This window comes from Salmo salar, chromosome 16 (assembly GCF_965601325.2).
Source record: "Salmo salar chromosome 16, fSalSal1, whole genome shotgun sequence".
Taxonomy (NCBI): domain Eukaryota; kingdom Metazoa; phylum Chordata; class Actinopteri; order Salmoniformes; family Salmonidae; genus Salmo; species Salmo salar.
In genome coordinates, this window is record NC_138306.1 from 31,849,669 (window position 1) to 31,867,808 (window position 18,140).

The 18,140-nt window shown below is 39.7% G+C and overlaps 1 protein-coding gene across 3 annotated transcripts; it reads right to left on the reverse strand.

Moving 5' to 3' along the window:
- Positions 1 to 208: 208 nt before the first annotated feature.
- LOC106573754 (calretinin) lies at positions 209 to 17,712 on the reverse strand. 3 transcript variants are annotated; one of them, XR_006759728.2, is made up of 13 exons: positions 17,508 to 17,712; positions 12,338 to 12,414; positions 11,041 to 11,130; positions 10,675 to 10,755; positions 7,966 to 8,022; positions 6,970 to 7,047; positions 5,981 to 6,036; positions 5,831 to 5,870; positions 5,600 to 5,653; positions 4,263 to 4,334; positions 3,744 to 4,137; positions 1,043 to 1,110; positions 209 to 823 (listed from the first exon to the last, which is right to left on the reverse strand). XR_006759728.2 is itself a non-coding variant. In XM_014149092.3 (11 exons), exons 1-11 carry the CDS (start codon positions 17,599 to 17,601, stop codon positions 4,021 to 4,023), a joined length of 816 nt encoding a protein of 271 aa, XP_014004567.1. In that variant the 5' UTR covers positions 17,602 to 17,712; the 3' UTR covers positions 3,741 to 4,020. The 3 variants fall into 3 exon arrangements, 1 of the variants encoding a protein (XP_014004567.1); XR_014380879.1 differs by having other exon boundaries at positions 209 to 1,110; XM_014149092.3 differs by lacking the exons at positions 209 to 823; positions 1,043 to 1,110 and having other exon boundaries at positions 3,741 to 4,137.
- Positions 17,713 to 18,140: the final 428 nt, after the last annotated feature.

Consider the following 18,140-nt stretch of genomic DNA (forward strand, 5'->3'; position numbering starts at 1 on the left):
TTTGCTACCCATACACCAACTTAATCTTTATTAATACTAATTGATGCTAACATAAACACTTTTTTTCAAAGTCAATATTCAATTAAATGGATTATCAACAACATTTTTAACAACCGGAGTACTATGCCAGATATTTTTTATGTAAATTCTAAGCACAAGGAGGTGTAGAGAGAGAGTAAGGTGTTGACCATAAAAAACAGAGAGAATCTTAATCGTAATATATATATTTTTAATGCTTTCTATAACATCCTCATTATAACAGTATCAGCCAGAAAACGCAACATAAAAAATCTAAATGTAACAGGGTAATAATATAAGGATGAAACACCAGATCATATACATAGATGAACTAGATGGTAATTTTCCATGAAGAAAACTTGTGGGACTTGCTTTAACTCTTTAAAAGTATTTTTGTGGTAGTGGAAGAAGTTTTAAACATTTTAATTAATCTAAGCAGTTAAATATAGTCAAAGTTAAATGTAGTAAAATAATTGGTCTGCTTACTTTGATATACTACTTTATCAACCTTATTACCTTGGATTGTGGGTCAGTTAGATCACACATTTCATCAGAAATAACTACATCCAGACTAGACTTTTATACACTCTCCTACTTGAATATCACGGTATATGACAACTGTAATAACAGTAATAAGAAGATAATGAGGCATTGTTGAAGTTTTAAATAAAACATAACTGTATTTTTTCACAACATATTTGGACGACAGCAGGATGTTCATTAAGTCCTCTCTGGGCTGGAGGAGGATAAGTGGGAAGAGGGACCCACCGGCCAGAAAGGGGGAACCCCTTCCTTCAGAGCCCCTCTGCTCCCAGGGGGGACACACAAGTTAACTGAGCATAGCATACATCTGATAATCATTATTTGAAATGCAATTGTAGTTTAGTCTTTTTACCATGAGCATGTAGACAGTTAAAAATGTATTTTGCTTTCACAACATATTTTGACTTTTTTACACTAACATGATGGAAGAACTAATGCAATCAGTGAAATGTGATACCAATGTTTTGGTCAAGATTCATACCTGAGAGATGTCTGAAGTGAAAATGCAGTACACATGGTTGTGATAGCTGTAGTACGTCTGCAGCACACCTGAATGGAGGCAACGTTGTGGATGAGAAATGAACACTGGATTCAGCCTGGGATTCTTTTCTGTGGTAGCAGCTTGTATCATGAAACAATGTCAAGATGGGCTTGCTTGACCTGGATAGCAGATCCTTGTTGAAGTCGCCACAGACGATGATCGGTTCAGTGCCTTTAAACTATGACAATGTTAGGAGTGTGGGTGTGTGTGTGTACTGGTTTTAATGTGTTTATTACTTCTTACCTGTAGAAAATTATAATTTTGGCACTTCAAACAGACTAAGTAAGCAGGGCTATTAATGCTCAGTGAGACCATATGTTGCTGTGGTAACCAGGGAACTTTCACTAACAAAGTTACATGACAGTGGGAAGTTAGATGAAAGGAAAATACCACTCAAAAATATATTTTGGTATTTGTTTCATTAGTCCACTGTTGATAGTCTAATTTGTTTTGCATGTCAGCAATCAAGTTTTCAAGATATAAAACTTTCAAAATACAGAAAGTGTCACAGTATGATATAAAACACATTACACTTTATGCATTTTGGAAGTTCTATATCTTGAAAACTTGATTGCTGATATGCAAAACACTTTGGAACTGTATCAACAGTGGACTAAAGAAACAAATACAAAAATATACAGTCGTTTTTGAGTGGAATTTTCCTTAATGAAAGCAGTTGATACAATTACTTAAACAGCTTTACCTCATGATTGGTAGAAGCTATTCCTTTTCTGATTTCAGATTTGAAAAACAGAGAATTAGAGGAAGTTTTCATATGCTCTACGTTTTTGTCTAATTTGTTAACTGCGGTTACCGAAACACATGTACGTTTGATTGGTAGAATATAATTATGTTCTAATTTCAGTTTTGAATATCAGAAAAGCAGACTTAGATATTTCATATGTGCTATGTTTTTTCAAATTTGTTGGGAAAGTGGTCTGAGTAGCTGATTGTGTCAAAAGTGACATTGTTTACGCCGAATAGAATACGTCTTTATCAATAAAACGTCACAATAAGGTGCAGAGCGTTCAATTTTCCTTCTGGGGGGCAAGGAGACCCCCTGCTCCGGAATTGTTAAATAAATGTTAACTGTTTGGCTGTAATGTCATCACCTCTTGAAGAGCATAGTCAGAGCTACACATTTCCGATTATTCCATGCAAAACAATTACGCACATTTTAGCTCTATCATCGGAGTTATACAGCAAGTAACTGCATCCTTTTCATGATCAGTAAACATTAATTGATCATGTAATTTCAGATATGTGAGGGTACGATATCTTTCAATATTGGATATTCAATATTCAATATTGGATATTTAAACGTGAACTATACCTGACAAGTATGACTGGTTCAGGTTAATTTCCCATCATTTGTGGGATCTGCCTGTCAAGCAGCAGAAGGGCGCATTTGCCGATGTACTGTTAGCTGATAATGTTTACTTTGCAAGCTATCGTACTGATATAAATGTTGTACAGTTGTCTAAACATAGTGGTAAGTGGACCTAATGTACCTTTTTTCGTCCAACCAACATAGTCCTACCTAGCGAAGTTAGCTAACGTTATCCCCTTTTCAACATTGTTTTTAAGAATGTTTAATCCCGATTGCTGCTGACAGACATGATAGGCTACATTGACTGATGGACAACGTCAAATTGTTTAGCTAGCTAATAACACATCACGTCAATATGGCTAGTTAACGAGCTAACTTTCAGGGGATAAACTAGATGGCTATATCCAAATATTATTTGATTTGCTTGCCACCTATAGGGGTGATGACAGTAGTCTAACTGACAACTTTACCACGACGAGGATTTACCGATCTAAAAGCTCGTTCCTAAAGCCTAATTTGTTTGCTTAGCTAGCTGCTTGCCAAATGGTTAGGCTACCCTCATGTATCTGAACATACATGATCGATTGATGTTTACTGATCACAAAAAACATGTAGTTACTTGCTCTATAACTCTGATGATACAGCTTAATGTGGAATAATCGGAAATGTGTAGTTCTGACTATGCTCTCCAAGAGGAGATTATATTAAAACAAAATACTTATAACATTTACCCCTTGAAAACGGTACGCAGTTGTCAATGGTTTTAGCGGAGTGGAGGGTCTCCTTGCCCCCCAGCAGCCAAATCGAATGCTCTGCACAGTATTGTAATGTTTTATTGATAATGACCTATAGAATATTGGTGTCATTATGTCACAATGGGCCCCTTTAGAATGTTGCGGAAATCCCTTGAAAGTTGATGGTGGAGGATAAGAAAAACAAAAAGCTTAATAGTTTAAACAAGTATAAATGTTATCAAAAAGTTGTATAATAGCACACTATTCCAGGCCTGTGTACAAGTATTAAAGTTTCTAGCTTAAACTGTGTAAGAGGTGTAGCGTTCTAAATAATAACTATAAGTTAGAAATAATTATTGCTGTCGCAAGTCCCATTATGCAAGTCCCATTAATAAAAAGTCAGAAGTATGACAAAGATTTAGAGTGGGACGTTTGCTGTCGCAAGTCCCATTGAAAAGGTGAATTCGGGAGAAAAAGAGAGGAGGAAAGTCAAACCAAGCATTGAGAATAAATAATCTTATCATATTCATTTTCATTCCGCTCCTGTTCACATTGCAATCATAATTAGCAGAAGTACCTTTTATTATCTTTATTCATTTTGTTAAATGTAGACTTTAGGGATTGAGCCGAAGGCAATGTCAGAGCAGGGTCAGTCTGTAGGGACGAGTGGGGACAGGGGTCATGAGGGAGAGCTGGTCTGTGCTTCTCAGTGCACATTCATTCAAAACTCATAAAGGGAATGCCCGGCACATGCACCTGGTTACAGTCGTCAGGCAGCTGGAGGTGGGTGTGATCTGGGGATGGGCAGATAGGGTCATGAAGGTCAAAAAACAGACAGCGATGGTTGTCAGGGTTCACAGCATGGGCTCCCTGCAGAGCACAATCTCCAGCTCGGAGCGGTACAACTTGCCCCCGTCCGACAGGGCCATGATGCTCTTCTTGTAGCCAGTCAGGTTTTTGGTGTCCACCTCCTGAGAGAAGACAAGACAAGACACCCTTATCCATACAGGTGCTTCTGTAACGATGCATTAGAATGAGAGATTCAGCATTATGGGGAATTGAGAGTTAAAACTCCAAACCTTCAATATTATCTCACCTTTTTGTTCTTTTCATAGAGGTCACGCAACAGAGCATCGAGCTCCTGCTCATCAATGTAGCCGTTTCCATCCTGGAAGGAAGAGGGGAAACGTATCATAAGCCTGCATTAGAACCTCTCCCAATTCCTTGCTTTCAATGGAAGTTTTAAAAAGTACACGCCCCTTGACATTTCACTCATGAATCCAAAATATGTATTGTATATGACTGCTCAAGAGCAATAACTTTAAATGCATAAGGAGGTATTATGGAGAGGAAGGGCCATGGCACTGAAGATACAGTGGTGTTGTGTTTCTTTGGGAATGCGGGGGAAACAGGCTGTCTTGGTTGCGGGCTGTCAAAAAAGTTGTCTTTTTCAAAGCTCTTTGCATTTACATTTTGGCACTGTAGCTATGTTAGTTTTCAGTTGACCTGGTGTGCTTCTTACTCTCGCCAGTCTTTTTACACATAATTCCATAACAGTGACAGCGGCTGCCAGTGATTCAGCTGCAGGGGGAGGTTGAAACAAACACTGAAATAATTATGCACGTAAATGTTTGACGCATATCATGTATACTCGGGCGGTGTTTCATTTCTAATTCAGTGTCTACCCCAGTCCTCTCAGCAAGCCTCTAGTCCAGACATAGACACGCAAATATTTGTTCAACTAAGACAGACTCTAACCTCTCACCTTACGGATGTAATAGTTGTCGTATGGATTGTTAGTTACAATATTGTGAAACTGTTGTACATTAAATATAACCCTTAATAGAGAATAATGCATGCTTGTGTTGGAAAATGTAGCAACATACTGTAATTCAATAGAGAATAATGTATATGTAATGAAATATGTATCACTATACCAAGCAATGATGACAAGAAATTGACAGAGATACAATGCAGGTTTTGAATAAGGCCAAATCACATAGTCCATATATCTCTATCAATTCATCCTTCTATGGGTATCAACAACACACGAGTGATATGAGTTGGCAGTTTATTCGTTTGAAGTCAGCTCCCTATCGACTACATGCCAAGCTAGCTGTAATGCTATTATCCCAAGACATTACTACATTCCACAACAGAAGTTTGTTCTTGAAATCTGACATCACCAGTCCACAAATGGCCAACATGTTCAACCAACACCCAAACATGAACAGCAGCTGTACCGATCAAGCTTATTTATCTATCCGGGTGATCGGAAAGACCCCTGTTTTGCATAGACATGGCTTTCACGACAGAGAGGGAAGTCAGTCATAACAAACAACTCAGAGTCATCCACCAAGCCTGATTGAAGGTTAAATACCTCTATAGCAAACTGTATCCTTTTAGAATATCCGATCACATATCTAAATGTACCTTGTCGTAGAATGTGAAGATATCATTGAACTGCTCAGAGGTCAGCTTGATACCCTGTAAAACACATTTGGAAATAACAGAGCAGCATCATTTTACTGAGTTAGATAGCAAATTAATGATTGTGTTATGAAATATCTAATTATCATGTTGCTGGTATGTTTATTAGCCCAAATTACTGTGAAAACAACATTTGTTTGAAGGGATTATCAGTTCCTCTTGTACACTCCTCACCTGGAATTTCAGTAAGAAATTTTCCTGAACTGGGAGAAGCCTTAAAAGAGAAGAACAGAGAATAATTTCCATGAAAAAACTTGTTAGGAGTGTTGGATGCTGAAGGCACACATGAAATATAAACATGTCTTCTTAGTTGCTGACAGTCACCTCGCCATTTCAGACAGGCCCAGCTTCCCATCTCCGTTTAGATCAAACATCTTGAGCTACAGGGAGAGTGAGAGAGAGAGAGAGTGAGATAGAGAGAGACATTAAAGCAATGGGCCTTCCCCAGTTGTGACAGCAAGTTTGCTCTTCACACATTATTATTTTGATTTACCTCTGTTGGCAGTCTGTTGTACATACAAGTTGCTAGTCAACTCTAAGATTGGTAAAGATTGGTTCTCTCCCAAGAGTAATTCAGGTCAAGCTTTAGGCCTTGAGGTTGAAACAGGTGTTTGCACATCTGCTGTAGGAACACACAACCCATAGGACATTGTGAGTCCCACTTCCAACCACTCAACCACATAACAGCCACCTGCATGACAGGACAAAATATACATAAAGTACACTCTTAGAAAAAAGGGTTCCAAAAGGGTTCTTCGGCTGTCCCCATAGGTGAACCCTTTTTGTTTCCAGGCAGAACCCTTTTTGGTTCCACGTAGAACCCCTTTGGTTTGCATGTAGAACCCTCTGTGGTGCAGGATGTTGGTTACTTCTCAGATAAGTCTGTGAGGATGTCACGCCCTGACCTTAGAGAGACGTTTTATTCCTCTATTTGTTAGGTCAGGGTGTGATGTGGGGTGGGCATTCTATGTTGTATATTTCTTTGTTGTGACCGAGTGGGGTTCCCAATCAGAGGCAGCTGTCTATCATTGTCTCTTATTGGGAATCATTCTTAGGCAGCCTTTTCCCACCTGTGTTTTGTGGGCAGTTATTTTCTGTTTAGCATTCTGTGCCTGACGGAACTGTTCACTTTCGTTTTGTTGTTTTTTTTGGTTATTTCTTGTTTGAGTGTTTCTTGGTAATAAATATCATGAACATTTACCACGCTGCGTTTTGGTCCACTTCTTCTTCAACTACAAACGAACGATCAGTGTTACAGAGGAAGGGCTTGGGCACGATACAGGAAGGGATTCATTTAGACTGAAAAGACTCACTATTGTCTGTGTGTACTCGTGAAGCTTCTGGTCATCGTAGTGTCTGTTGGCTTTCTTCAGCAGGTCTGAGAGGAATCCCTGTGGAGTGGAGAAATATGAATAAACTATAATTGACTAATAGGTCAAAAACAATCCTATGACCTTAGCGAGCCTGGCTTGTCTATACTTTAGCCCAGAGGCCCCAGTTATTGGTTTCTGTCAGTTATATAAGTATTGGCTTACATAGAGTTGGAGATATCACATACATTCTCAGATCCTTTATTGACAGAAAGGGTCATTCTATCTATCACTACCAGCTTGTTTTACAGTAAGACCCTGCTGATAAGACAGCAGAAAATACGTTAGAAATGAATTACAGTTTCAGACAATAGCATAATGGGTGGTATTACAAGTCATGATTTGTATAGTGTCCTCGTCTGACAGCCATTGAGAAGAGAGGAATTTGCATCGTCCCCATTTGCCTCATTGCATCAACACAACAACTACACCTGCAAGTTGTTGGGTGTTGGTTTCTAAAGCTTAATGTACATTGTAAAGTATAATAATGCACCTCCTTGTTATCTTATAGCTGGATCGAATGACAAGGAGACATAACTATTGACTATGGTTGGAACTCTACCATAGTTTGTAAAAGGACATACTGTAAAAGTCTCTTATGGATGGGCAGTCATTTCCTGCAGTCAAATGACTCATGGGTGGAATGTTATTCATATTTTTCATCATTAATAAAACAGCTGAAAATCTGTTTTTTCTATGTCAAATGGTTTTGTCTTCTGTGATGTATATGAAGTGTAATATTGGGATGCAAACTCAAAATGTAATACATTTCAACTCTGTATCTGACATGGTACTGGTGTCTTCTTTTTCTAAGCCCATAACCATGTGTGTGAGGTGTATACTTTTGTTTCAAAGTAGATTCCAAGACTACCAAGAAACACTCTGTGTGACCCTGATTTAGCCCACTGCAGTAAAACGTTAACAAGTGAGGAACCATACCTTCAGTTCATTAGCTTCAATGTACCCACTGCGATCTGTATCGTATCGTCGCCATGCCTATACATGCAAATACAAAGTCACACTCATAAGAAAGAAAAAAAATAGACACAGCCAATCATTTTCTCCCACAGTAGTACCAATCACTTTTTAATAAATGAGCCACCTCATTCCTCCACTCACAATCAAGCACCCCCACCTCTAATGTTCTGTGACACCAAAGCAATCGAACTGGATTGTATTAATAGGATTGCATGTGACATGCATTAATTACTCTCTGGCGGGACAAAACATTTTTAAAAGAAGAGGAAGAGCACAAAAAAAATCATATCCAATTTCTGTGGCTGGTAATTGTTAGCTTTTTCTTCCTGTAATCACACTATGATTTTCATTATACACTGCTCAAAAAAATAAAGGGAACACTTAAACAACACAATGTAACTCCAAGTCAATCACACTTCTGTGAAATCAAACTGTCCACTTCGGAAGCAACACTGATTGACAATAAATTTCACATGCTGTTGTGCAAATGGAATAGACAACAGGTGGAAATTATAGGCAATTAGCAAGACACCCCCAATAAAGGAGTGGTTTGGCAGGTGGTGACCACAGACCACTTCTCAATTCTTATGATTCCTGGCTGATGTTTTGGTCACTTTTGAATGCTGGCGGTGATTTCACTCTAGTGGTAGCATGAGACGGTGTCTACAACCCACACAGTTGGCTCAGGTAGTGCAGCTCATCCAGGATGGCATATCAATGCGAGCTGTGGCAAGAAGGTTTGCTGTGTCTGTCAGCGTAGTGTCCAGAGCATGGAGGCGCTACCAGGAGACAGGCCAGTACATCAGGAGACGTGGAGGAGGCCGTAGGAGGGCAACAACCCAGCAGCAGGACCGCTACCTCCGCCTTTATGCAAGGAGGAGCAGGAGGAGCACTGCCAGAGCCCTGCAAAATGACCTCCAGCAGGCCACAAATGTGCATGTGTCTGCTCAAACGGTCAGAAACAGACTCCATGAGGGTGGTATGAGGGCCCGACGTCCACAGGTGGGGGTTGTGCTTACAGCCCAACACCGTGCAGGACGTTTGGCATTTGCCAGAGAACACCAAGATTGGCAAATTCGCCACTGGCGCCCTGTGCTCTTCACAGATGAAGCAGGTTCACACTGAGCACATGTGACAGACGTGACAGAGTCTGGAGACGCCGTGGAGAACGTTCTGCTGCCTGCAACATCCTCCAGCATGACCGGTTTGGCGGTGGGTCAGTCATGGTGTGGGGTGGCATTTCTTTGGGGGGCCGCACAGCCCTCCATGTGCTCGCCAGAGGTAGCCTGACTGCCATTAGGTACCGAGATGAGATCCTCAGACCCCTTGTGAGACCATATGCTGGTGCGGTTGGCCCTGGGTTCCTCCTAATGCAAGACAATGCTAGACCTCATGTGGCTGGAGTGTGTCAGCAGTTCCTGCAAGAGGAAGGCAGTGATGCTATGGACTGGCCCATCCCGTTCCCCAGACTTGAATCCAATTGAGCACATCTGGGACATCATGTCTCGCTCCATCCTCCAACGCCACATTGCACCACAGACTGTCCAGGAGTTGGCGGATGCTTTAGTCCAGGTCTGGGAGGATATCCCTCAGGAGACCATCCGCCACTTCATCAGGAGCATGCGCAGGCGTTGTAGGGAGGTCATACAGGCACGTGGAGGCCACACACACTACTGAGCCTCATTTTGACTTGTTTTAAGGACATTACATCAAAGTTGGATCAGCCTGTAGTGTGGTTTTCCACTTTAATTTGGAGTGTGACTCCAAATCCAGACCTCCATGGGTTGATAAATTGGATTTCCATTGATTATTTTTGTGTGATTTTGTTGTCAGCACATTCAACTATGTAAAGAAAAAAGTATTTAATAAGATTGTTTCATTCATTCAGATCTAGGATGTGTTATTTTAGTGTTCCCTTTATTTTTTTGAGCAGCATACTTTCCAGATTTTCAATTCTGTTCTCTCACACATTGTGAGAGGGCAAGGAGAGAGAAATGCATTTTAATTAATGTTTTAATCTAGCAGCTGTCCCTGATTCCAGAAAGGGCTCTTATCAAAGATAGATGCCCTCCCTCTCCAGGTCTATGGAGAATTACAGCAGCACATCTATAATATATGACTCTGAAAATAGAAGTTTGTACTTACTCATTTGATCCTTTTAAAAGCTTCCCATACCACACCTGGTGATTTAAAAATATTCATTTTCTCTTTCTCATTTCATTTTTTCTGCCTTTGACATAATGGGTGTGCAGTGGGTGACTGGATGGTCCCTCCTGGTATCACTGATAATCAAACTCTCTCCATTCACACTATGAGGACTAATCTGACAGAGCTGTCAAGTGTCTCTGAAATTGTGTCTGCTCTATGAGTGAGTGATTGTGGCTTTCCCCTTGGCAGAGGACACATACAGTATGACAGAGAAAAATAACCTTTGAGTATGATTCGTTTTTGCAATGTAATTGCAGTGCAATTCAGTAATATGATATATGTATGATTTGGGCAAGGCCAGGAATCCTACATTTGGATAGTTAATGGTTTTTGTGTCTAATTGTTATTTTTCATTCTGTCTTATTACAGTAGCTCTATATTTCCAATCACAACAACACACATAAACAGCCTGTACCCGTCTTCAAATTCTTAATTCTCAAACCATCTATTTTCACCACTTACCGCCATGAATTCAGAACTGGATCCCACAAACTCTCTGAAGCAAAGCAGGAAGTTTTCCTCTGTGGGCAAAATCTGAGCTAGCTGGAGAAAGAACGATTAATGATGTGGAAAAAATTGAAAACTTTTGTTTCTCTGTGTTTGATAGTGTGAAAAATACTGTGTTAGATGATAGAATCTTATCACTTAGACAAAGATTACTTGAATAAAGCATCGAGTCATCAACAGTTTCAGAACACATCTACCGTAATAGTGTCTGATTATTTCTGCATTGATATGCAAACTGTCTGAGATCATTAGGAATAATCCTCACTGGTTTATTCAAATCGTCAATGACCTGAAATAGGAAATGGAAAAATGTCAGCTCACCTCAGACATCTCAATTCTCCCATCTGCATTCTTGTCAAACTTTTGCATGAACTCCTTCATCTTCTCTTTGAAAGTGGAGTTTGATGGATCCTATAAAACATGCACAAATACACGCAAATACAGTTTGTCATGACATAAACATCAGTAAAGATCAGTTGTTTTTTAATGCAAACCGTCCTCTCATGTTATATGGCTGTGGTCACTCACATTGTTGTGACAGAGCTAGTTTTAGATGTTAGTGGATGTTACACTGGGCAGACAGAGATGGTCTCTCTTAAACAGACAACCCTCTCCTCCCCAGCTAAAGGGCTCATCATCTTCTAGTCACAGACATTATGCAGCTACATGGAGTTTATGTAACATGATTACTGATGCTCTCTGATTCCTTTGTTGTACACACACGAGATGTGGTGACAGAAAAAATAAAATTTTCGATCTGTGGGAGAACTTTATTTTGAATGGGCTTGAATAATTAATTAGCACTTGGTTGGACAAATCAGTCGCATTTTAATTACTGCTAGTGGTCCAAACTCAGTCCTCGGGACCTAAAGGGGTGGACGTTTTGTTTTTTCCCCTAGCACTACACAGCTGATTCAAATAATCAACTAATCATCAAGCTTTGATCATTTGTAGTGCTAGGACAAAAACCAAAACATGCACCCCTTGGGGTCCGGAGGACTGAGTTTGGGAAACTCTCCTTGACAGACTGGACAGCTTACAGGCATGAGTTCATATCTCTAGGGCTTGTTACGGAACTCAATTAACCACCTACCAGAATAGGCCACAACCTTGATTAGTGAGGAGATGCCAACATGGGATTGTTGGATTTAAAGAACAATCAAAATACTACCCTCACTATTGTCAGTAAAAGTTGGTGGTAGAATTCCTTTGTGCCATTGCTTGTTATCCTGGTACAGGAAACTCACATGACACCAAATACTATGTCTAATATGTTTTTGCAAGAGGTTGTGGTCCTTTGGTTTCACCTGATAAAACTCCAAACATAGTTAACTTTCTGTTATAATTAAAGACCAGAGCCATGTCACTTTCCTTCACTCAATTCAATCAAACTAGCATTACAGTATATCTGCTGTAGCATATTGTATAATAGCCCTAGAGAAATTATGTTAAAAAAAAGTTGGATTAAGTACTGTAAAAAATCCACATAGACCCATCAGAGACAGAATAGGCCTAAGACATGGCAGTAGTTATGTAAACAGAAATACTGTATGAACATTGCATTGATATGTTTGATTGAATTGAGCCTTTAGTCAAGGTCCAGGGGTCATTCCCTTACCACTCCGGCCCCTTTCCGTGAAATCTCCAACTCCCTGAAGAAGTTCTCCAGTTCCTTGCCCTCGATATAGCCATTGCCTGCAACAGAAAAAACGGTGATTTGACCAAGATTGTATCTAACATACAGGTAGACTGTGAAGCATCAAATATCCCCATGTTATATACAGTATAGCACCACTGTGAAATGTGCATAAATGTGATTAGTGAGAAGTGAGATTGTACATACTCTTACATTTTATAGCAAATTAGGCCAATACTTCCCTGTTTTACAGCAATTTTTTCAAGTTTATCTTGCTTGCTGGCTGGTTGGATGGCTGGCTCAATGACTGACATTATAACTAGCTAATTTGTTGTCCAGGTGGTTAGCATGCTGTGAAGTTGGCTCTGGCTGACGTAATTGGCGAGATAGCTTGCATCCAAACCATGGAAACTGCTTAATTAAATCCCTTGAAGGGGTCTCCCAGTCTTGAAATGCACCACTACTCTCTCTCTCTCTCTCTCTCTGCCTCTGATTGCGTCTTCTGAAGTCTTTTAAGTCCAGTTATTTGAAAAGACAATGGGGAAATCTCTGCCTGGCATGACAGTGTAAGAAATCAATACAGTAATCTCAACTTCAAACTTCAAATAAATGAGGATTTCCCATCTGTGCCTAGTTGCACCCTTGCCAGGACTATTTGGACGTCTATAAATAATGGTTAAGGAAATTATAGCTTTAAAAAAAGGCAACACTAGTGAGATGGTTATTATAGTGGCTTTTGACAAATACCAACTATGCCTTTCTTATCAGTGTCACGATTTAAATGTCTTACAAATGCCTGTGTATTAATTTGCCTGTGGATTCTAGTGACATTTGCAAGTGGCTGAGTAGCGACGTCTCTAGGGAAGCAGCCAGTATGATATTTACCAGAAGAACAAGTATATGTCATTGTGAACAAAGAACATTTGCATTTTGTGACGGCCCTGAATTTGTCTGAACCTTCTCAGTGCTTCTCCTACCGATGGGATTACACAGAAAACATGATTTACTCCATATAGAGCGGATTTAATCCTACCAATATCATCATGAATATGAACTTTGTATAGCTATGTGTTAGTAAATCACTTAAGCACCAACAAGCTGGAGTTGAACATGTACAGTTGAAGTCGGAAGTTTACATACACCTTAGCCAAATACATTTAAACTTTTTCACAATTCCTGACATTTAATCCTAGTAAAAATGCCCTGTTTTAGGTCAGTTAGAATCACCACTTTATTTTAAGAATGTGAAATGTCAGAATAATAGTAGAGAGAATGATTTATTTCAGCTTTTATTTCTTTCATCACATTCCCAGTGGGTCAGAAGTTTACATACACTCAATTAGTATTTGGTAGCATTGCCTTTAAATTGTTTAACTTGGGTCAAACATTTCGGGTAGCCTTCCACAAGCTTCCCACAATAAGTTGGGTGAATTTTGGCCCATTCCTCCTGACAGAGCTGGTGTAACTGAGTCAGGGTTGTAGGCCTCCTTGCTCACACACGCTTTTTCAGTTCTGCCCACAAATTTTCTATAGGATTGAGGTCAGGGCTTTGTAATGGCCACTCCAATACCTTGACTTTGTGGTCCTTAAGCCATTTTGCCACAACTTTGGAAGTATGCTTGGGGTCATTGTCCATTTTGGAAGACAGATTTGCGACCAAGCTTTAACTTCCGGACTGATGTCTTGAGATGTTGCTTCAATATATCCACATAATTTCCCTTCCTCATGATGCCATCTATTTTGTGAAGTACACCAGTCCCTCCTGCAGCAAAGCACCCCCACAACATGATGCTGCCACCCCCGTGTTTCACGTTTGGGATGGTGTTCTTCAGCTTGCAAGCTTCCCCCTTTTTCCTCCAAACATAACAATGGTCATTATGGCCAAACAGTTCTATTTTTGTTTCATCAGACCACAGGGCATTTCTCCAAAAAGTACAATCTTTGTCCCCATGTGCAGTTGCAAACCGTAATCTGGCTTTTTTATGGCGGTTTTGGAGCAGTGCCTTCTTCCTTGCTGAGCGGCCTTTCAGGTTATGTCGATATAGGACTTGTTTTACTGTGGATAAAGATACTTTTGTACCTGTTTCCTCCAGCATCTTCACAAGGTCCTTTGCTGTTGTTCTGGGATTGATTTGCACTTCTCGCACCAAAGTACATTAATCTCTAGGACAAAGAACGCGTCTCCTTCCTGAGCGGTATGACGGCTGCGTGGTCTCATGGTGTTTATACTTGCGTACTATTGTTTGTACAGATGAACGTGGTACCTTCAAGTGTTTGGAAATTGCTCCCAAGGATGAACCAGATTGTGGAGGTCTAAAAAAGAATTCTGAGGTCTTGGCTGATTTCTTTTGATTTTCCCAGGATGTCAGGCAAAGAGGTCCTGAGTTTGAAGGTAGGCCTTGAAATACATCCACAGGTACACCTCCAATTGACTCAAATGATGTCAATTAGCCTAACAGAAGCTTCTAAAGCCATGACATCATTTTCTGGAATTTTCCAAGCTCTTTAAAGGCACAGTCAACTTAGTGTATGTATACTTCTGACTCCCTGGAATTGTGATACAGTGAATTATAAGTGAAATAATCTGTCTGTAAACAATTGTTGGAAAAATGCCTTGTGTCATGCACAAAGTAGATGTCCTAACCGACTTGCCAAAACTATAGTTTGTTAACAGGAAATTTGTGGAGTGGTTGAAAAACGAGTTTTAATGACTTCAACCTAAGTGTTTGTAAACTTCTGACTTCAACTGTATATTGCAGAGAATGCTGTGTATGATAATGTGACATATACAGTACACTAGCCCAGAGTATGTAATGCAATGTTCCATGATCTTTCAATTATCTACTCATTTACTTTTGGGATCTATTTCATTGGAGAATTTCCATCCACAATGAATGAATCCTGAATGTTTGTCTAAACAATTGTGGCAATAGAATGTGGCCAACTGTATTGGTTTAGGTCCCACTTTTTGGTCACAGACATGTCCAACATTATCTGATATTAGTTTCCTATTTATTCTTAAAAGTAAAGGTATCCCTCAGAATGTAACAACTTATTAGTAGCACTCTACTGTCATGCAATCAGAATGCATTATAAGACTTGTTTTAGTTTGACCCATATGTCTTATGCTTTCAATATGATCTTATCCTCTCATTATGATCTTATCCTCTCATTATGATCTTATCCTGTCAGCCATTTTCAGTCATTTTTTTGACATATAGAATGATATGCTATTAGTTTACAATTACTAAGCTAATATCATTAACACATGCTGAGAAACATTGGCAATCATTATGGTGTTATGTGTTTGACGTGCCAGTACATTTGATGAACTGTTCAAAAATACTAGCTGATTACCTAATCCCCACAAGACTGGCGGTCTGATTTCGAAGCCATGCAGAATCTACAAAAGAGTACATTATAACGGGACTACACTATCATGTCAAGTCTTACAATTATAACTGCATCATAATGCACATCTGAAATGTCAATATCAGACACACATTCGTCAGGTATATACAGTAACTGTGTGTTCTCCATAGCAAAAATATTCATTCAACATTTTTGTGCGCCTAATCGTTTCAGTACCATGGACAACGGTGAAATCGTTATCCCAAATTATCTGGCCTAGCCTGTTACGCATATTCGCACCAGAGCAGAAAAGCACCCCGTAGGCCTACTCTATCCATATGTCATGTTGTCTTTGCAGCAAATGCTCAAGCCAGAGAGACAGTGCAGTATATGCCCTAGAGGGTGGAACCACAGCACCAATCCCTATTTGCGCTCAGAGAACATAAACACCCAGAGGGAACGTATAGTGATCCAAGAGACTCCTCGCGTTTTGAGGATTCTCATTCCGCTTCAACAACTGGTCGGGACGGAATGTGCAGTTAACACTATTAATGGGGGAGGATGCCCAGAGGATGCCCAGAGGATGCGAATGGTAATGAGTGTGGAGGGGCGTGGGCTCGTGCGCTTGAAATGAGCTGAGAACTGGTCATTTTATACCATATAATACTGGAAGTATACAGTAGCCTGTCTCCGTTTTTAGTTGGGATTTAATCTGTATCGTGAATTACACTAATTTAATACTGTTGAATCAAACTTTTATTTATGCCGAAAATGTCTGTAAACAGTAGGAATTTGATTGACCAACTTCCTCCTCTTTTCAAACATTTAGTTATATTTTAGACGCAACTTTCTAAAGCAAGATTCCAACCATCAATGATGATGCCTATGGAAACTCTGAGTGTGTCCTGGGTTCTGACAACATCATGCATATGTTTTTCTTTTGTTTAATCCTTTATAAAACAATACAGTTGAATAATATGGTTAGTTTATTTAAGTATTCAGTTAGGTTGTAAATAATTAGGCTAAGGCCTATACAAAAGTATAACTTATTGTGTGGTTAGGCTACATACGTTTTATATGGACGACGGACTGTGGCACACGCCCATCCATCCTTTAGCGCACCGTGCACTGAGGTATGGCCTAGCCGTCAGATGCGTATTGATCGACCAAACAGACTGATGTACATTGTAATACTGATGTATTACATTTATCTGATTGGATTATTGTAATAACAGAATAAAAGTAATGCATCCATACAATCAACCTTTTTAAATGAAACATTTCCATGAGCAATTAGTACACAGTAACCTATTCTAACCTTTCTAAGGATATAATATAGTGGCCACAATTAATGACCATTATTTATAAATAATAATTGAAACAATCTCAACAGTAACACCAGGAGTTTTCTAGCTGCTTTCCTAACTGTCAAGCACTTATTTTCTTTTCCACACAAAACGAAAAAAAATATCGAAATTCAAAACATCCAGCGGGTTAGACCGTAGGATTTTTCATCACGGCCAAAAGTTATTTCCACTTATGATATACAACACTTTTTAGACAACGCTATCCCAATATCCAAGCTGCATCTTAAAAACCACGAAAAGCCTTGATAAGCCTATGATATTTTTTACTTGTAAACCAAAAGATGTGATGGACTATTTATAGCCTATGTAACCTACTCTATTCGACATGTTAGCTTACGTTTATATCTGCATTTGAAACAATACCTCGTTTAAAAAAAAAGTGCTGCGTAAAATTCTAAGTAACATTTTGGATAACTTTGCTCTCCGGTACTGACCGTCGGTATCGAAATGGTTCCAGATGTCGATGAACTGGGTGGCGCTCAATTCCGCCAGATGAAGGTGTGGAGGCTGCTGTAGTTTGTTTGCCATGTTCTCAACAACTTTTCCTCCTGTGCGCTAGAATATCCCGTGCAAACTTTTTCTCTGTAGGTCCACAATCCACACTGGAACAACCCTGCGCGCTGCCGGAGCTTTTAAACCAAAGCAGAGACTGCAGTTCCCATGTAGCCATGCGGGTGGCGCAGTGACACCAAGATCAACGCCCCCACACATCCATTCGTCTGTGTTCGGCTGCTTCTGCGAGGTATCATGCGGAGAGGGATATTTAATTAATAGTCCGAATGCATCCAAAGAACTTCAATGGACTGAACCTTCTGTTGCTGTTCCGGTTTTGAACTCTGCCACCTAGAACCAGATTTCTAGGCTATTTGGTTTAAATTAAGTAAATCACAGTGAGAGTCTGTGCAGGAATTATTTTGCTCCATGGGCAGAAAATTGCATCAAATTCCCTCAATGTATAATTTCCTTATTTTATTTTCATTGTCAATGTGCATGCATGTCGAAGATGGATTGGCATTGAATATGGTATTAATCCTTACTGTGTGTTTAATTGTGTTCAATAGACTTCA

What these genes read in the sequence shown, in the direction of transcription:
- LOC106573754 (XM_014149092.3), bottom strand. Translation starts at nt 17,601, where the DNA reads ATGGCAAACAAACTACAGCAGCCTCCACACCTTCATCTGGCGGAATTG. An exon ending in CCAGTTCTGAATTCATGGCG is followed by an intron (nt 8,023 to 10,674) that starts GTAAGTGGTGAA and finishes TTGCATGTATAG; the next exon opens with GCATGGCGACGATACGATAC. An exon ending in TCTATGAAAAGAACAAAAAG is followed by an intron (nt 4,138 to 4,262) that starts GTGAGATAATAT and finishes GTCTTCTCTCAG; the next exon opens with GAGGTGGACACCAAAAACCT.